Consider the following 21,534-nt stretch of genomic DNA (forward strand, 5'->3'; position numbering starts at 1 on the left):
GGCGGCACATCTTTCTCACTCTATTGTGAAAGTCAGGAACAAACCACACAGCCATGTTGCTGGTACCTTTATTTCTTTTAGGAAATGAGAAACGGATCATCCGATCAACTAGCTATTAGCAACCTACACAGACTGAATGGTATCCTCTTGTTTGTAATGTGTAATGCTCTTAAAGAGGAAGATAAACATTTCCAACTTCAATAAATAAAACAGGTTATTTGTCATTTCTACTGGTTAGCTTCACTATACTGAATTTTCATTTTAACAGACTGCCGAATCTACTTAGGCACTAAAGTTTGTGAAATACTTTAGTTTTTAAACTAGTAATATCATGGATAGTTAGTAGAGAAAATCTACCCTTCTTAACTTACAGGGTGAAATTGAGAAATTGACCCTTACATTTAGTGAAGAAACATTGCAAAAGAATATTCTTCTATGAAACTAGAGAATAGCAAGGTAGATCATGAAGTCTCAAGAAATATTTTTAAAAACTGCCTTAGTACATACATTTTTTCTTTGCAGTAAAAGCATAATAATTTGTGTAACCAACATTGAGAATGAAGGGAACACTGGTCTTCATGAACATGCAGATATGAGAGAGATTCTCTGCTCGGTGCTGCAGTGTAGTAGTGAGTTACATTATGAAATTATTCACACTGACATCAAGTACCACACACTAACACATACACAAAATAAAGTAAAACAAAACACAAAGAGTTCGTGCAAAATAGAGATAAAGCAAGAAAGAATTTAAAATGAGTTACAAAATAAACAGGGTGAGTAGCAGAAGAACTTGAAATGTCAGGAAGGTACAGTTTCAATAACTGGGATCATTACAATTTATTTGACTTGTCTAACGTCCAAACTCAACTGGCCACAGACTAAAAATTCTCTTTCCTTCTCTTACCAAAATGGGAACTGGCGTGAGAGGCACTTATCACACAGCTGTATATATCCAGACTCTTTTCATAATTAAATCAAAAGCCTTGATGATAGTCATATAAATTATGACATATAATGATAAGAACCTCAGATAGCTACCGGAGCTGCCTACCTAAAGGAACTTGGTATTGTTTTTTTGCACTGTGTGTTAAAACACTGGAGAAGAGTAAATGAATATCCAATGGATAGCAAAGAGGCCAAATTATTTTATTCCATTTTCTACAGTGCTTTTCACTCTGCAGGATTCCAAAACTACACTGCATATAGGAGGTCTCACTGTATCCTTCACTAATGTGCAGAATTCACCTGGGGTTCTTACTATACAGCAGTAAAGATCACAATTAAACTGAGAGGAAAGGTTTAGACAAGAAAGAACCCCTACTTTAACAAATTGTACTACATATTAAAATCCAGATCCTGATTACATGAATGGTAATTACCTGAATGAATGGTGCACACTATGCCCTACTGCCACACTGGGGTTCTGGTTTGGAATTGCAGGTGCCTCCTACTAGTCCAATAACACTACTTCCAGCAGCACACTAACAGTCTAATTAAATGACTATACTTGTTACTGTATTTCTACAGCATTTCCCCCTATAACAGTAAATATAGAAAAGAGATGGAGTCAGAGGACCCAGCAGAACATCTCTGGTCAGTCAGTGAAAGTTAAGGAGGTGAAATTCAGCATTGTGATACAGTTAGTTTATTTTCAGCACAGTGCAGGAACCCTTGATGCCCCAGCTGAACCACCACAGTAGGAGCTCAGGCCCGACATGCAGTTTGTTGCAGGGTTCGAGATCAGAGAAGGCACACAGTTTCAAAGATCCCAAACAGACTACATTTATGCTTAACCACTTGCCAGGGAAGTACAAAGCAGCCTCAAATACAGTATGATGGAAGTTGTGTACGGACTCCTGATTCTTGAGTTTTAGAGATAACAAGAACTCCACCCAAGTGACAGCCTGTTGCTTCTGTTAGTTTATTTTCAATTTTGATTTCAAAAAATCAAAAGGAACTGGGAGGCATTTTTATCTTTCTGTTGACAAATCTAATGTGGAAAATATAGCTTTCGTGGTGCAAAGGTCCTGTTCCCTGCTAACAGCTAATAGGATCACACTTTTCCATCTCTGGCCCTTATTTATACTGGCTCTCTGCGAGACGGAGGAGGGATATTTTTCACAAGATTAAGAGCAATAATAGGCTACCCCAGAAGCACAGGACATTCCACTCAATCCTGTATAGAATATAGTCCCTGAAAATCTCACTGTGCTCCATTTGGAATACAGTGAGAAGGTATACAGAATCACAAAGTTCTTTTAGTGTGATGTAAGAAAAATATATAAAAAGTCAGCTGTAATGTTCCCTTCACACCTTTTATATTAAAAAATAATCCAGCATGATTAACACAACTGATTAGAACAATTAACACAAACGTAAGCCCTTTGTATTGAATTTTTAATGTTTCAGATGATTTTTACAACAAGAATGTTTAGAACCTCCAGGATTTAAAAAAATCACCCAAACAATTGTTTTTGCAGGTCTTCAGATAAAATTTATTTTTTTTCTGAAACACCGGGCTCATAATGTTAAGATTCTGAATGACATTTACTGACGATAATAAGTGATAATACTTGCAGATTCCCTATATACTCCAGCAAATTGGCAGTTCTATTTTTTAAGCTTTAGAGCACATTTTTGAAATGTTTGGGCTTGTGTGAGTGTGGTTTGGGGGTAGTTTAAAGCTGTGAGTCAGTAATGTAAGCGTCCAGATTCATCTCGGGGGAACACAGTAAGGGCCGGGTAATCTGGCCTGAATCTTTTTCTCTCTCTGTCGAGGCTGAAACATGAACCCTGCAACACCTTTACAACTGTAAAGCTCAGCCCAGAGTGAAAGAGATGCAGCGCGAGAGAGAAAGAAAGTGACCGGCCCAACAGCTAGAGCTCACTCCGCTGACAGTTCAGGGGGCTTACCTTGGCTGTTTCTCTCTCGGGTGGACATTTTTGCTGGTTACAAGACAGAAAGAAAATCACTCAAACAAAAACAGAGAACAAAAAAAAAACTACAAAACTAAAATAAGAGACAAAATACTGGCGGAGAATGTGGACTTAGTGGTGAAAGGGTTTTTTTTTAACGAAAGCGCTGAGAGTCTTAGTAAGCAGCCATCTGTATGAAATCACAGGTAGCTTCAGAAAATATAGAATTGATATAGTAAGTCCAATAAGAAAAATTTAAGCTGAAACATTAATAAGACTCTCGAAACACTCAAAACAATCGGTGTGATACAAAGGCTGGGGATTGAACTGGATTAAAGAAAGCTCAACAAAAATGTTATTCTGTTCTTTCTGGTTAAACACAAACTCTTGGTCTTGCAGCAGAAGCCCGAGCCCGGCATGTGCACAGAGCAGAATGGTCAGATTAATGACTTTTCCCTCAAGGAGAGGACGTCTGCCATTGCTCTCCTCAAATATTAATAATTTATGATACTATAAAAGCAAAAGTAAAATTGCCTATATGATAAATTCCAATCCCAAATCCAAAAAGGACAAAATAAAAATACAAAAAATAATTTTCTGACAGTGACACACAATTCACTAACACTTCACTGATGTTAGTTTGTCTTACCTTGGCTGATAACTGGCTCTTTGTGCCTGGAGGGGACATGAAACAAAAACAAAATGTAACACCGTGGCACAGAAAGATACTGAATATTTAACATAAATAAGGGCTTTGCCATAAATGACAAAGAAAAATGTAGGGAATGTCTGCAGTTCAAGGGTGGTGAATGAATTATGTCTAGAACAGGGGGACAGAGCAGAAAAGAGAGGGAAATGCAAGGGGGGAAGGGAGAGGGGTCGAGCAGGTTTTGTGCCTTGTAAGCTCTTAGTAAGATCACACTTCAAGGTGGGAAAGGGTTAACTCTTTTTCACTGAGTGGACAAGACAGAGAGCTATTGAGAACTCCGCAGTCTGAAATCCCTTGCCTCTGTTGAGAAATTCTGCTGACAACTCTGTGCATTATCTGTGATTAGAATCTCTGGACTCCAGCCAAAGTTTAATCACTACACTGATGATTTACTGATTTCCTCCGTTTCAAAACAAAATGCTCATAGAGAATGTATTGCAGGACTTGTCAATCCACAACCCCAGTCCAGCCTGTTTCAACTATGAGCAGACTAATTTGAAGAGATTAAATGTTTTTTTGTGGGAGAGCAAACCCGAAATATTTTTTTTCTGTTTTATTGCAGCACTGGGCCTCACAGGTCTGAGAAATAGATTACATGCGTGCAGCTACCCCTATATCATGCTCTGTCTGTTAGAAAAAAGAAATGTGTCAGAGCTGAGGAATACATTTTGGTCACTCAATTTACTGTTTTAAACTATGTGAAGCAAACAGACCATGGAAGCATACTGGATCTTTTTAAGAATAGATTCTGCCATACTTTTCATGCACTCATAACCATTATTAGTTTTCGGCTAGAGAAACCCTCTTCAAGATTCTCCTCTCATAAAAGCACAAAATGAATCTGAAGACTATAATGATTACAAACAACAATAATATTGCTTACGAAATCCTGAAAACTGAAATGCAGATTAACTGGGATTTTAGTGTTGACAATGCAAATCCACATTGAGAGAATGTTGATTTTAAACCTAGCTGGCAGTGGGATAGATGAAACAAAGTTTTCCTTTGCTTCAGCAGACCCTCAGGGGTAACATAAGTGAAAATTTCTCACGTACAGAATAAGATGCAAATCCAGATTGTAGAGATTTACACTTGGGGATTATTCAAATGTCATATTGACAGGAATACAGTATATTAATTTAGTGTACAGGAATAAAAGTAAGCTCTGATTAAAGACATGGCCTGCCATCTGTCCTATCCCTTTCTTAAGATGTCCAAACACATAGGCTGGTTCTCAGTGTGTTCATCTGGGAATTACTGCCTGTTCCTATCAACAGCTGTCACTCTGGAAAGCTTTTACCAAAGGGCAATTCATCAGATGTTTAAATAAAAGCTTAATTTTTTAGCACACGGGAAAATTACTGCAGCCTAAGGGTTCTGAAATGTCAACATCTTAAGTACTTCAGAATCTGAAAAAATAATAAGTATACATGACACAACCAAATACCCTACAACTGTAAACAAAATAAGATTTAACAAGTCTGCAGCCCAGAATACAGCACACCTGGATCTCAGTTCTAGTCAGTCTTGGAGACAGGAAACAAGTTGTGACACGCCTTGACCACAATAAAAACAGGCATGTGTCCAGCTCATCAAACTGTCAACATAATTAAACTGTCACAGGTTGGGTGGGATGATGAAAGAGCATGCACATTTAACTCCAAAATCAAAGGACCAAACATGCTTCCAAATTGTGAAATCTTGCTTTGCCATTTTCTTAAAAGTTCTCTTTAAGAGTTGAAAACATTTCCGGAGCTCTACAGTATACAGTAATTGTACCCACATATGTTTCAGAGTGCATGGATGTGTCAGAAGTATAGGATTAGCACCACAGAGTTGGGGCCCTGGGTTCAATTCCAGGCCTGGAGTACTCTCTGTGTAGAGTTTGTACGGTCCACCTGTGTTTGCGTGGGTTTCCTCTGGCTGCTCTGCTTTCCTTCCACAGTCCCGAGACATGCAGGTAGGTTAATTGGCTTCTTGGAAAATTGGCCCTGGTATAAATGTGTATGTGTTTGTGTGTCTGTGTGTTCCCTGCAATGGACTGGTGTCCCATCCAGGGTGTACCCTGCCTTGAGCTTGTTACTTGCAGAGATAGGCTTCGGCTCCCCCGTGGCACTGAATTGCAAATAGTGGCTAGAAAATGGATGTATAAATATCTGAAATGGATCAATCTATTTATTTCTGAGCCCAGCAAAAAGTTAATTTTCATGAAGTTCACCCACATATTCCTTTAATAAAACCCAATCTCTTGTGACATGTGTACATGAATGGACACCCAAATTTGCTAAAGATTGAATTTTCTTGTCTTTCTTTTGACAATGTAGCACAATTACAAAAATAATTAAAAAAAACATTTTATATTAATTATTATACTTTGGTACGGGTCTTTGATTTCTCACACCTTGATTGTAGATTTTTTCTTTTACAGAATGAAGTTAACTTTTACAGTAAGCAACTAGTGAAAACACTAACCTCAAGGTCAGGGTAAAATTAAAAAACAAAAGAAAATCTGTCCTTTTCATAAAGTTAATGGCTCTCATCGTCAGGGTCTCCTTTCAGAAAAGAACCTTAATCTCTTTATTGAAGTTTTTCTTCAATAAATGCGAATTAATTAATGGGGTTCACTCACTTCTCCGCATTCTTCACCACTTTGGACAGCAGTTTGGAGGTGGAAGCAGCCTTCACCAGCTTATTGCGGCTGTCTTCTGACGTCTCCCAGGTGCTGCTCTGAGAACGCTCAATCCCGGGTCCCCTCTTCACACTGTGACCCCTGCTCGTGCATTGATGTCAGGGAGAAAGAGTAAGAGACAGACAAAGAGGACTCATCACTCTCTATTTCCACAGACACAAAGTGGAGAAGAACTATCTCCTGGGAGACACAGAACCGGAAAGAGACTGAAAGAGAAAACTGGAGGCAGGACAGAGCTCGGGTTTTCTTTCTAAGGGAATGCCAAGGTTCTGCTACTTTACTGTTGTTGATGCCTGGACTTTTGTAATGTTATCTCCAATTGAGAGTTTGGTGTTTCTCGATTCAGTTTAACAGAAGTCTCTATAGAGACATGTTTAGATGTCTTAAAAGGCTTACTGCCGTTACTGCTCTTTGCCAGGCATTCCAGAGCAGCAAGAGTCATGGCACTCCTCTCATCCAGACCCGATCCTGAACAAATCCTCAAAAGTTGAGTTACAGGACACGAGAGCCTTTCCGTTTACAAGCTGAACTGTGCAGGGACGAAATGGTTAAGAACGGAATCCCACAGAAGGGGAACCTCCATGCACACACTGGGGGGAGGGGGAAGAACATACCCCCCAGCCACAGGTTAGTCAACTGGGGCCACCAACAACACAGGCCCCCAGGCCTCAGAAGAACGCAGGCTGAAGCATCAAAGCATCAAAACGATGAAAAAACAGAGAATAAGTGAGAAAGAACCCTCATGCAGGCACTTCTCAAACAAGGCTCTGAAGAAGAGTGTTAATAGCAAGTAGAATGCACTGTGGTTTGGATCATTTCTCTTTTGTGGCCTCCTGACTTCACAGAACTTTACAACAGTGGGCACATTAATAGCTAGGCTTTCGTAAACACAGTTGTTGTTACAGTGCATTAACTTTAATGCTAAATGCCTTATTTTTAAGATTAAAATAAAAATGCAATTCAGGCCTAAGTACTGCATTATACTGTAAGAACTTTATACTGTACATTAAGAAGCTTCACCAGGCCTCAATCCTGATGACACATTATGCTATTTTTTCATCTCTGACTCATCGGTCAAAGATTTGTAAATGAAATGTTGTAAATCTGCTTTACTGCTGTTAAAATTTGCAATGGAGAAAAGTAAGCCTACCTTCATCACAGTTGATCAAACACTTCAGATACCTTGGTATTGCGATTTAATCCTTTTTGCATGCTATCACAGCAAAAAAAAATAACATTTTGAAAAAGGTGGATGCAGGTGCCAACAGACTGGCACTTGCCCATTCATCTTCCAGCTTATATTTCCATAACAAAAATGAATGTGCCTCTTAGCTTGATCATATCAGCTCTCTGATCACCCATTAGGATTGTGGGACAGACAGAACATTTTTTAAATTGATATAATACAGGAAGCAACTGCATTTTCAATTGTCCATTCTGGAGTGTGAAAGGCGCAAGTGGTACTTAGCTCAGCTAAATTTTAACTGTCTATTTCATGTTTGCTGTGTTTTTGATTTAACACTTCTTATCTTGGTTTCCACATGAGGAAAGTCTATACATACTGTACAGATAGCACTGTAGGTTGAGTTTTGGTCTATGCTTAATTACAGCCTGTCATTTACTAAAGCAATTCCAAAAACCCCAGAAGACACCGCATTCTGATTTTCCTGCTTTCCATACAAATCCCCACAGATTTCAGTCTTTTTAATGAGGATAGTTTGTATGTATTAATTCTGGAACATATATATGTTAATATATGTTAACTCATTAATACGAGTTACCTTTCCTTTCTTAATATCCCTGTTCTGAAAAGCTGTGGTGTCTCCTGCGATCTCCACACCCAATACATAATCTGTTGGATTTTAGGAGGAAACCAATAGGATTGACTTGCTCTTGTTTAGTCTTTGAGAGGTCAACCTTTAGCAACAATTACTATCATGAAATAAGCATTTAAATATTACTGTCGGAAAATCATATAATCAAATTATGCTTAAATGTTTTCACAGAGAGAACATGGTCCTTAATGTACAACTTGTCTGCAACCCCCTGTACTACAGTACCATGGGCTACTATGGACAACCTTTTAACATGTTTTAAGAGTGTGCATGTGAAAAGAAAAATAAACTAGTTTTTCTTCTCATATGCAAATCACTTTTGATAGCTAAGGATCCCACAGCTGTTCTGTATGAGAAGGTCCAATTTGCAAAAACAAAACCAAATTTACTGATATACTCTAAACACTCTGAACACACAGGAGCACAGACTTGTAATCAAATTTAAGGCTTGCCTGCATAAAGAGACTGTGGCGGTATTGAAAGACACTGGAAGGATGGCGCAGACAGGAATGGAAAGAACTGATCCAGACCACAGTGACCACAAAGCCAAAACAGGTTATTTCCAGCAAAGAAACTGTACTTCCAGGGTTCAGGCTGTAATGCTTCAGAATGGGGATTGGGAGAGTCAGTGGGAAGTGGCAGCTGGTTTAAAATGATGAATGAGGTGAAAATATGAATAATTCTTTGTGCTACTGAGAGTCCTGTGCAATGTGTGTGAAAGTGGCATAAAGATGATTTTTTTCCACTTTCCGTCAGAGGAAGCATAAGAAAGAGCACTCTAATTGGAATACTCTCAGATGCTTACTCTTCAAAGACAAGCTTGTGATTGAAAGACAGAAGCAGACCCATCGTCCTGGTGCCGGGAGCTGAAATGATTACAGGCCGACACTGGCCCAGGTCAGCTCTGAGTGGTGGCAGTGTGAAGCCTAGAATTGAATACTGAGCGGGGATGATGTAATGGGCCTTTCTGGAACGCACTGTGGAATGAGGAGGTGATGTCAGCAATGCTGATGACTCGCTGCAGTTTTGCAATCCTGTGAACCTCAGCCCCGGGCACAGGTGAAAAGGGCAAGAGCATTTCAGTGACTGTAAAGACAGTGCGAGGTGTAGTTGCCGGAGTGAAATGACTAAATAGGATATGCTGATGACAAGGCACTGTGTTTCACATGGCACAGATGTGAAAAATTTGCTGGAAAACAAAGCAGGAAAACTGATGCTTAACTATGGCTATGAACGTCATACTGGATTTCAGCCATCGTAGTAATCATTATCTGACACATTTTTAGGAATTCTAAATAATCTGGCAAGTTCATCCTCTTAAGGCATTAGTGAAGATATAACAGGAGTGGTTCAGATTTATTCTAGAAGGAGGGTGGCTCAGTGGCATGGTGCTTACCGCTGCTTCCTCTTACTGCAGCTCTTGGGTTCTGGGATTAATCCTGATTTGGATGGCCTATTGAATACACTGAATATAGTTCGATGTGCTGGATCCCTGTCATGTTTGGCACATGTGACAGATAAATTAATAATCTGCCAACTAATATAGAGCAGCTCTGCAGACGCATAAAAGTGCATTTTTAATAATCCTAAAAAGCATTCAAAATGCTCAGAATTTCTAAATTGCTCTCTAAAGCTCACAGGTGGTTTGCAAAATGAATCCTATTGTGATAAAATAGGTACCAGAAATACCGTTAATGTCTCTCTACTAAGCAAAAACACATGCATCTGTTTTCAATTAAAAATCATCTACATTGTGGATAATGTGGAATTGGTATTCACCCTGCCGGTATTCTTTCATGCTTTAGATTACCTTTAATGGTGTGCATGCTAAGCATTATGTGTGCATCTGCAAGGGAATTTATATCTGGCAACCGCAGCTGATGGGAGATGAAATCTGTGCAGTGCATGTGGAGCAATGGAGTCGTCGATCACCACTTGATATTTTAATAATAGCCTAGTCAGAAAACTTTACTACCCAAACATGTTAATCATGAGCTTCTTTCATCAGAACCTCTCCCACACAGGATTAGAGGTCTCTTTGTGCGGAGTCATGCAGTCACTGTTTAAAACTGCATGAAAGCAGGAGGTTATGATGAGTAATGAACAAATGAAACTCATTGCAAGCTTGAAAATCACTCTGCCAGAGGGTGGTCATCACGGAGCTTCATTGGTTAGGATCTGCCTGTCATGACCTTCCTTTTGGTTTGCTTTTGTTAGAAATGAAGCCAATGGATCTGAAGCCTAAAGATCACAGAGTGAAGTGCATTCAATGGAGAACAGGGGGAGGCGGGTGGTGAAGGATCTCCTCCTGAAGCATTACAGCCCTTTTCCCCTTGACATGGGCTGGCACAGTCCTGAGAGCTTGAGGAACCTTTTGATGGGAGCCGAGCTCTTGTTTTCTTGGGTGTGCCTTTGCGTTTGGGAAGGATGGGGGGAAGAGGGGTGACTGGTTGGTGATGGCGCTTGGTTGGGCAGCGCAGGCTGGCCGCAGGGGCTGGCCGGTGCTTTCTCACTGGCCTGCGACTCCTCCTTCTCCTTTATGCCCTCCATCAGTGGCTTGTCCTTCTTTTTCTCTGTACCACTGCAAAACAACAAGGTGTCAAACTGGGGTCCAGGACCCCTCCCTCCAAGTAAAAAAAACAGAACAAAAGGAAAAAAACAAAGACCAAAGGCAGACACCCGTAGGCTCATCAAGAGCTGCTGAGAAACTGCAGACAACCCCCGAACCAACCTGTTTCAGAAGTTCCTGTTTCAGATAGGCTGGTTCCTGAGAGCTTCAGGAACCTTTGAATTGGAGGAGGATGGGGGGAAGAGGGCAGACTGGATGGTGATGTTGCTTGGTTGGACAGCACAGGCTGGCACACAATCAATCAATCAATTGATCGATTGATCTATCCAATCTGGCAGTCCTAATTGTTCCCCATTTATTTTAGGATGCTGTGAACATTCCACACATCATACACCTACATTCAGGTGTTAATGACCACTCGAAAAATACCTACCTCTGATTCACAGAAATTCAGCTTTTGGAACCAGGTTTCAAGGGGAAAAAGATTACTTGACAATATTCAAATCCTAAGGGTTGTCTCTCTGTCTCTTTTACAGTGTGACATACTCTATCCTGTCATCTATTCTCCTCCCTAATTCACCTCCACCTCCTCCGCTACTTCAACTTTCAGCTTTAATGAATGCATTTGTGGTTTCTTTTCCTTACATTCAGATGCCATTAAGCACACAAGCGGACAATGAAATGGATATAGAAATACAGCTTTCCAATCATCGCTTATGCAACATTTAAAAAAATAAGCTCTGTGTAAACAGCAGCTTCCAAGAGTCATTTATCAGAACAGATGACTCCACATTCTGAAAGCCAAATGTTTATTTTGTAGGAAGGCTTTACAAATGTGCAACTGTGCTGTAAAATCTGTGGAGGTTTGTTAAGAGACAAGTAATTGTGAAGATCCATCTTGCCAGTAATGGACCTGATAGCATGAAACTCTAAGAGGTGCACCTGAGTAAAGTTGATTTATAAGGGGAAGGTGGTCAGTAACAATTAAAAGCCAGAGTCCTGATTATTCATGTCACTTCTTAAACCATGTAGGCAAAAGAGTTTAAACACAATCAACACTATTTGAGAATTTTGAGATTCATGAAATTTTGAGAATTGTGCTATTTATTAAGGCCCAGTACTGTGCTTTTCATGTAATTTCCATTACAATAAATGTGATATAAGACAGCTGGTCCAGGCCACCTACAATGTGTGAAATTAATCTAAAACTTGGTGATATTCAACAGACCCTAAATGCACAACTGCAGAATTGTTGAGATATTGAGCACCAAACATATTACATTTCAGGTAAGTAACAAGAGAAGTCTTAGAATAGCCAAAGCCATGAAAATAATTTAAAGGAATTTTCAGCTGAAAGCTAGCCATTTGTGAAGGCACTTTTTAACTCTTTCCTGTATTTTTTGCATTGTCTCAATATTCCAATGAATAAACATGAATCTTGAGGGAAACATGTGACATACTATAGAATAAAGGTTTCTGTAAAGTTTACATGTGTGGAAGAGTGCCACATCCTAAGCACTGTCGCCAGATTTCCCTCAGACAGCTCTGTCTGAAATGGTGGCAAAGTAACATATATGTGATATAATTAAAAGTGGTCTCCATACTGTAAATTCATCAAAGTAAGTTTGGTCAAATTCTAAATATAACTTAAAAAATAAAACCAATGAAAAAAAAGAATAGTCACTAAAATTCAAAGCCTTCTACTTTGCACAAACAGTTTTAAAATAACATACTGTACAGTTGGTGAAAATCAGCAGAGTGGTGAACAGATTCTCAAGTGTGGGAGGCAGAACAGGGTGCTGTGTGATGGCGTGGGACACTCAATGAACAGCCTGTACCTTTTAGCAGCGGAGGAGAGTGTTTCTTTCCTGGCCACGGACACAGAGGAGCTGTGACTGGGTTTGCGGCTGGAGGAGCTGCCATTGGCGATGCAGGACATGGAAAACGCCTCTCGGAGAGGGTTCTGACCTGTGGACAGAGAGAGACAACGAGTCAGAGAGAGTGGGGAACAACAGTGGAATAGTTATACAGGATATACATATGTTTTGAAAGTAAAAAGAAAATGTGAAAAAGTAATAACATAAAAGGCTTACACATGAGAGATGGCCATTCAGGGCCAACTAGTGTGTTTGATTGCTAGTAGCTAACAACAAGCATAGCTGGTTAACTAGTTCAAAACTCCAACAATCTTTTGTGTTATGTCTTAAGACTGAGAAGGAATGCCTCTTTCTTCATGTTCTTTAATACAGCTCCTCTTAGCGTCTATGTGTGCCTTAGGGTTAGGGTTCCATTATTTCAACACACTGTTGGGGTTGAGGAGCAATGTGAATAGAGAACAAAACAAGACAGACATTGGACAGGGCTTTGTAGTGGGAGAATGGAAGGTGAGAGCAGTACGAGAAGAAAAAGGGTGGAAAATGAGAAAGATAGACTGCAGTCATGGTAAGGAGCATCGAGAAAGAGGAATGAGGTTTACTCAGTTTATCAAACAATCTGCAGCAGAACCCATGAAAAAAATAACACATGCCAAATAAATAAATGCAGCTGATCACTGAAAACAATTTAGCTGATTTTGCAAAATGATATTTATCTCCTCACTAAAAATGCAACAACAGTAATTCAGTAATTGCAGCAGTAATTCTGCTTTATTTTCTCCAGGCTCCTGTCTTTTATTTTCCGAAAACATGACATTCTGCTATAATAAAATTTTCCTTTTTCAGTAGTTACAGAAAAAAAAAGTCTAGTAAAAAAAAAAGCCATTTACTACCGATGAAAATTATTGAAACTGCCTTTGGTTTCCATTTTTAATAATTAATACTGTTTTTCATGAAAGGGTTACTGCTGCATAATTTGACACATTCTGTGCTGAAAACACATGTAGTATGTAAAAAAAATCTACAATTCTGAGGGGATTATACTGTATGAGGGGGGAGAGAAGAACATGGAGGCAAAGGAGGACAAAGGGGGATTAATTGTAGCCTGAATCCACACTGCCGCCCCCTCAGACATTTTAATTGGATAAAAGAGAACAGATTAAAGGAACCTGGAGCAGGCACCAGAGGTAATTGATTTATAGTTCATTAGCAGAGGCAGCAAAATGATGACTACCAGTAAAAGCCGAGTCAAACCAAATGCTTTTAACGGCCTTTTATAGCATCGTTCCATAATGTGAATATCAAATCAGTGTCTTGCTAGAGAAATAATATGAAGCTGTGGTAAAGAGCTAAAAGCATGGTCTTGGCTCCAGGATACATCCTTCCACTGGGCGTTGCTGCAATAATAAGCATTTCCTATAAGACCAAAATATCTGTGCAGATAAAACACTCACCGGGAAAATAAAATCATTCTGAAAGCATACCACAGAACTTTATTGTGAGCAAAGAAAGCAATGCATCACGCATGACCAAATTCACAGATCTTGGCAATCTTCAGCTGGAGGAGCTGGTGTCTCTAAACGCATGGACCTGCTTCACAGCCCATTACACCCTGCCTCGAAAACACACTCAGGATAACCCTCCTCATTGCCCTTCATGTCTCACAGCATCCTCTTGCTTCTTGCTGGATCCTGCTGCTATCTTTCCAACCCCAGCTATCAGAACACGGAGGGAAAGAGAGAAGGCAGATTTGCTGCAACAGCATCCGTCTCTGAAGAAATCCTTTTGACGCAATAAAGCATCTTCTTATTTGGCATCTTCTTTGTGCATTAAACCCCTTAGTGCTTCCAGCTGACACTGCCTGCTATGAGCCTGGCACAGACAGCCTACCCTCTTTGCTAGGCAGGCCGATGCAATGGCCCCACAAAACCTGAGAGAAGTGAAATGACCTAGTTATTACTGCTGGTGCTAAAGCATGGCCTCCGTGAAGCCTCTCCCCCATGCTGGATTTACCAGGCTGCCTGATGCTACTGCATCCCCCTACCCTCAGAAGTGGGATCAGGCGGACTGAGAGACATATGATTTTCAAAAACAAGAATGCCTGGGTCATCCAAGCAGAGTAGGGATATCCACTATGAGGTACTGAGCAGAAGGAGAGAGCAGCCTTGGAAACTTCCAAAAACGTATTAATAAAAGTTGAGCACGATGAATAAATGGCAATTAACTAAATTAAGAAAATGGCACTAAACTGTATTTTTGCACTACAGAACAAAAGCTGCTGAAGATTTCTGATGTTCTCAGGCAAGGCCTGTTAACAGACACACAGACTCCCTCAGGGAGAGGGCTGTTATGTGTTGGTCTTCATTCATTTCTGACAATCCTACACCACACAGGGAAAAAAAAACATCTGGAAATCAGGGGTATAAGCCATTTGAAATGAACAAACAACAGAATAAAAAAAAGAAAATACCTAAGTCTCATATAACACCAGTAAAACAAATTGAAAAAATACAGACATGACTCACAAACCCTTTGAAGGTTGACTATCCAAAATTCATGCCTGACCCGGCCTTCCTCCTCATATCCCATGATGCTTGTGCAGAAGTAGCCTGTGTTCTATATGTATATAATCCAGGTGAAACAATTAAGCCACCAAACAACCAGACTGAACTGGATAAAATAATTACAGGTCTGTGCTTCCCCCGATTGCTGCAAAATATAGCCCCCTGTGGTGGGAATGGGGAGGCAGTGTTGAGGACCGTGGAGGAATTTCTGCAGTGCACCTCCTGTTCCAACACGCTGAAGGAGAACTCTAGCCTGGGTAACTCAGCACACGTTAATCCCCTCTCCTGAAAACCACTCTCAACCACTGCTCTGTGCCTGCTGCCACACTGGTCAACTTATCCACTATTACTGTGACAAATGTACCCCTGCCTCCCCAGCCCCAATCATAAGACTGTCTGTTTCTCTGGATCATGAGGTTCACGTGGGCTGCTCAAATTGCTGAAGAAACATCATCCGTGGTAAACTAATCCTGACCTCTTTTCAGCCTGAACCTCTCACTAATGCTTGTCTGAATGCTGGCTCCAGCTGTTCACAATTAAGAGAATGGTGTGCGCCCATGCCAGTGGGATAAGGAAACCTGAAATCTTTAGAATCCTGTGCCTTCCAATTTTAAATGTTTTTGGTCTTTTTAATTATTGTTAAATGAAGTCAGGTGTGGTGTTCTTACAGAATACCTGAGAATACTAGTTTCTCCCCCTGAGAGATAATTTAATTCATAGCCAGGTTAAAGGCAAAGAACAGATGTACAGTATAGTGTACAAACATTTATTGATGCCAACATTTTTAAATTTAAGGCAGATCATTTAGATATAATGCAATATGGATTTGCCAATGACATTTCGTAAGGTCAGAATGTAATCCAGATTTATACATACCCTGTTGAAATTGGAACAAAAATTAACATATAACAAAAACATGTATTTGACTGAATTATGTTTTTGCTTGAAAAAAAACTAAAATAATATATTGTAATTTTCATAGCTTTTACACAGAGTAAAGCCATATCTGTCACAAATTAAGTCCAGTAAACACAAAAACACATTTATTTATACACTGTAGTTAGTGTTTTGTAAATCACCCCTGACACAGATTGTACTAAACTTGAGACATCTCCTGTGGTGAGGTTCTGATGAGGTTCTGGCACTTCTGAGAGAGGAATTTTGATCATTCCTCCAGGCCGAATCACTCTGGGTCATTCTAACTGTTTGGTTTTGATGGGTGAATCGCTTTTCTTTAGTATGAACCACAAATGTTCATTTGGATTAAGGTCTGGAGATCAAGATGGCCATTGAGAACATTAATTTTGTGTGCAGTTTGTGTGCAAGTCAACTTGGACGTATGCTTCAGATCATTGTCATGCTGGAATGCCCATTTTCAGCCAAGCTTGAGCTTCTTGGCAGTCAAAACCAGGTTTTTGGCCAAAATGTCCTGGTACATGTTGGAGTTCATGATCCCCCACTACAGTATCTTAACAAGTCCCCTAGGACCCATACAAAATATACAAAACAAACACAAAACATTACAGACATATGTTGTGATATATATTATTCTATTACTTGTCATATTCGTAAAAAAAGGTTTCTTCCTTGCAACATGACCATTTATGGAGGACACACCAAATGGCAGATTTTCATACTATGCATTTGGAAGAGGCCAGTTTGTGTTGGAGATATCCAACTGTTGCATTTGGATTAACTGTTACAACCTTAACCTTGTTTCATTGGTTGTCGGACCTTAAATAAGATAATGCATGCTACTACTGATTATCTTTTGTTATTCACCATCTTGAGGCTTTCATTACACTTCACAGTACATTTCTAGAATTGTTTTGAACAAAACATTATCCAATCCATAACTCCATAATATTCTATGAATATTATTATATTCATAAAGCGTCTTCATAAATCTTGAGGGAATGATTTTCTCCACATTTTGTATTATTTCTTTAATTCATTACTTATTTAAGATCATTTTATTTGTTACGTGAACTAACTAGAAAGGAGTATCCCCCTCTCTTTTATGGCTTTGGAAGTTTATGGCTTTGGGGGGAAAAAGGGACTGGAGTAAAAATCTTCAAAAGATGTTTTTGTCAGTGTGCACAGACCTTTGAAACAGTTGTGGAACTACAGTTCAGGTTTCACACAGTACCTCTTGAAATAAGCGTTACTGAACTTTCAGTGTTCATGCTCCATTAACAGACAGCACAAACAATCAAGAGAAGAAGCCTGCTTTCATCTGCTCCACTTGATAATCTGTAAACAGAGTCTGGCAGCGAGTCCTGCTGAAACCCAGCATGCTGTTGACCATTTACAATGAGGTATCTGTCAACCTCCATAGCGCTGGCAGTTTAACAAACAGGAAAGCCTGAGGCCCATGGCGTGAGCTTCAGATGCTTGCCAGTGATGTCCTACAAAGGGGCTGAAGGCCAGCCAACTGCCTAAGCAACAGAGAACAGGCGCCACACTACAGTACAGGACAGGAAGAAGGCGCCTTCAATGAAAACATTCTCAATCAACTGAAGGCCAGGAATCCTCCTTTGAACCAGATCTTGAGTTTTTCACGAGTAATTATGCGAGTGACCACAGTACTGCCCATTGAGTCATGGTGTCTGACATCTTTGAACTAATAACCATGACAAGGCTGAGTGAGCCTTTCAGCGGGCACTGTTGAATAACACCCAGCTTTGTGGTAAAGCCACCTGATGGATTATGTTGCTCAAGATTATAATGGCAATGACAGAATTAGCTCAGAGTGATGTCATTAATGAGATAGAAAGACAGATAAAACTGTGAGTGTGACCTGCTTGGGGCTAGCCCAAAGGGTACACTGTAACAAAATCACCTGTTTATATTAATTATACAAGAATAGTAAAACAGTGATGATATTTTATATCAACCTTTAGAAGAATTATGACTTTTAATTAACATCAGCAACTGTACTAATTTCAGTTAATGAGTCTGTACTGTAATGTATGCTTTATAAAGCGTTTGTCAAAAAACAAAATATCTTGTATCCTCACTATTTTTCATAAATAACTGAAATTGAAATGGCTATCACACAATCACTTATTTTTCAAGGGGTTGTGTAACAGCACAATGGGACAGAGAAGCAGAAAACATGCTGTTGCATGATGCAGACTCCTGCCAAAAACATCCGACTGCTGTCAAAGACAAGCCCACTGTAACGAAACTCTCCAACAAAGAACCTCTCAGATTTCCTGGCCTGTGTCTTGTGGTGCCTGTCAAGTACAGAGCCAGCCCAGTGAGGTGAGAAAGACAGAGCTAAGACCTATTGTTGGGTGCATGACAATGTGGGCTAGCATCCAGAGGGAAGCTGCATGACAACTGGCTTAATAAGCCAGTGATGGAGGAGGTCTTTTTACCAATACGGCCCAATCAGTGGCCTGTGTTGAATGGAGGTATTCACCTCAGACTTGGCAGGGCAGTTCTCTCTGCTATTTATGCTTTTTAACCATTTTGTGGTACCTGAAGATACTGTGTGGAGGACAGCAGTGTAAGGAAAGGTGGAGAAATGGCTAAACTGCAGCTGAACCAAGTAAAGATTTACTCTTGACACCAAGGAAGAAGAGCAAATGTAAATGGACAGCATCAACTATGAACAACTTAATGCTATCCCCACGGTCATGATAGAACAAAGTAACTGGAATAATAGTTGCAAAATTTTAAAAAATTTTTATACATATGGGATTCTTAGGCTTTCCCTAGCCCTGGACTGCACATGTAAGTCTTAATGTTTATCAAACTACTTCTTCAAAAGGTGTACAGTTTAGTTCCCAGTTTAATGCTGATTGTATATAATATGATAACTGATGTGATTTGTTTAGTGTAAAATATTAGTATTTGTATTGCAATGTCAGAGTTGATGAGGGCAGAGACTATGCATATTCTTTTGAGAGTTTAAGAATGTCCTGCACTAAAATGAAATGTACTAAAATCTGTCCTGTACTGGCCCTGCACTACACAATTTCAAGCAGCCAACTCTACTTCAGCTTCTTTTACAGTAGAGTAGAAGAAACTCCAATCTCTGAGTGATGGTTAAGGAAAGAAAAGAACTTCAAGTTACAACCCTACTGTACAATGGGCCCTCCTGCTCATTGCATTTGAAACTCTAAAAAGTATGTTTGATTTGGAAAATAAAAAATTCTCTTTTTATTCTTAGAAAAGTACAGAAAGGTTAGAGGGTATTACAACAACTCTTTCTGCTGTGTCAGTGTTACAATGTAAGCAAGAATAGGTTAACTGATGAAGCATTCTTGCCCTAATCTCTTTGATCCTGACTGTATCTGATGATGATAATAATTGTCACTCGTGAAGCTATTTTAAAAATTCAAACATAAATTAAAAACCTTCAAACACAGGTAGTTCTGCTATGCCTTGAAATTGAAAAAAATCAATAAAATAAAAAATAGAAATGCTCTTAACTTAAAACCAACCAAAAAAAATGTTAAACAATTCCAGAGATTCTCTGCTATTTGTTTCCAGTTTGAACCCTAGAAGAGTGCTGGCATGTTCAGTATGGTGTTAATGACAATTTGAAGCAAATGGCTTTGACTATTTCCACAACTATTACAACCATTTAGCATAACCAAAAACAGGTAAAGCTCTTCAGCAAATGGAAAAATTTAATACCAGGAGTCAAGGCTGGATTGCAAAATTGTTCACAGACCATACATATTGAAAGAGTCTCCATGTCTGGAGTGTAAACAGCAGCATTGTGACGACAAGTAGGCATTATATTTATACTGACCCTGAAACTAGGCCACAGGAGAGTACACATCACATATTTTTCATTGCCTGTGCTTTAACTGTGTATTTATAGTTCCACTACAAGTTCTACTAAACAACCCATAGCAAATACACTGTGTGAAAAAAAGTTTCATGCTTTTATAGTTGTCCCATAGTCTTGAAATACTGTACTTAAGTGTAGCATCTTGTGCACAGATGTGTGTAACTAACGCCTTAAAACCATTGATGGAGAAACTACATATAGTGTCAAATATATTTGGAATTTTTTAAAGAATTAAATGTAAGTAAAAAAAAGGTTAAAGTAAAATAAGTAAAATACTAAAATGCTAAGTAAAACACTAAACTTAAACAACTGCCACTATTAAAGTACTGCACCTACAGTATCTAGGTGATCTGTTCCAGCCATTCTACATGAGCAGACCAGGTCGACAGGTGAGAAATTACTTCCCCAACTGAATTAAGGGAGGTCTTTAGGGAAGCCGAGATTGTGCAAGTCCAATTAATAATTTGAACATCTGAACATACAATATCTCATAACCTGCTCATATTTTCCAATACATATTTCATGTAATAGGCTGATATCATAAAAAATTAGCTCTTGCCTAGGAGGACCTACAGTACTGCAGCCAAAGTCACCTATTAGTCTCTCTAAAGTTAATAAGGAAAAACATGCTGCTCCATTTCAGAGGATATATTCACCTCAGTCTTGAATATACCTGTACCTCAACACTGCTGTTTCTGGTAGCCCCTGCTAATGTGCCATGGCTCAATACCGCAGAGGCTGCAGGCTGAACAGGGTCAGGTTTTTATGTGCCCTTTCTGATTACGCCTTGGTCCAGCTCCTACTCTAAACAAGAAATTCCAGGTTTACGCTGTTATTTCACATGGTATCCAAGCCCTGTCTGCGCAAGCTGCACAGCAGTAATAAAATGTAAATAAAAACAGCACACGTGCCTAGGCATCTTACTCCGCACAGACTCAGTACTGTGGAAAAAAGGTTGCTTACTCTGCCTCATCAGCATCAGTCTCAGACAAAGACACAGTGGTACACTACTGTCAGCTCTCTACAGAGTACTGGGAGTTGAAGACTTCATTAAGACTCCCCTCTGATGTTCAATGGAGCCTGATTGAGTTCTGGTTTGTTAACATCTTGTTAAATATTTGCCTGCTGCAATCAGGTCTCACAGTTCAGCTGATGTTCACAAACACATCAGAGCCTTTCAGGGAGACAAGGTGCAGGAAGTTAACCATATCAGAAAAGGTAACATCTGCTGCTTTGACCATTTAGAAGAAATAGGCCACTCCTTTATTTACCCGGATTTTTCACAAGTTAATTGTTAATTAAGTCGTAACTTTAGAAAAGGATGTTTTCTTTATGTATATGACATAAATTAATTAGCAGTTAATTTTAAATCACGTATAAAGATACACATGTGTTGGGGCGGGGGCTGAAAAATTTCATGCTAAAAAAGTGTCTTTGAACAACCACTGTTTGATGATTTTCAAACTAAGGTCTACGATTCATGGATTTATAATCCATTACATAATGACTCTTCAAATTTGTGCAGAGCATAAAGCTATTTCCCAACACAATTCCATTAAACTCCA

The 21,534-nt window shown here is 39.4% G+C and overlaps 1 protein-coding gene across 2 annotated transcripts in view; it reads right to left on the reverse strand.

Annotated features, from left to right (window-relative positions):
- Nucleotides 1-21,534, reverse strand: part of eml4 (EMAP like 4) — a 110,069-nt gene that overhangs the window by 30,036 nt on the left and 58,499 nt on the right. For both annotated transcript variants that reach the window (XM_088933567.1, XM_088933566.1), the window contains exons 3-7: nt 12,560-12,689; nt 10,524-10,733; nt 6,258-6,398; nt 3,569-3,594; nt 2,917-2,949 (exon numbers count right to left, since the gene is read on the reverse strand). In XM_088933567.1, coding sequence (XP_088789693.1) covers nt 2,917-2,949; nt 3,569-3,594; nt 6,258-6,398; nt 10,524-10,733; nt 12,560-12,689 — 540 coding nt within the window. The remainder of the gene's footprint in view (nt 1-2,916; nt 2,950-3,568; nt 3,595-6,257; nt 6,399-10,523; nt 10,734-12,559; nt 12,690-21,534) is intronic.

Source organism: Atractosteus spatula, chromosome 15 (genome assembly GCF_055471065.1).
Source record: "Atractosteus spatula isolate fAtrSpa1 chromosome 15, fAtrSpa1.hap1, whole genome shotgun sequence".
Classification (NCBI taxonomy): domain Eukaryota; kingdom Metazoa; phylum Chordata; class Actinopteri; order Semionotiformes; family Lepisosteidae; genus Atractosteus; species Atractosteus spatula.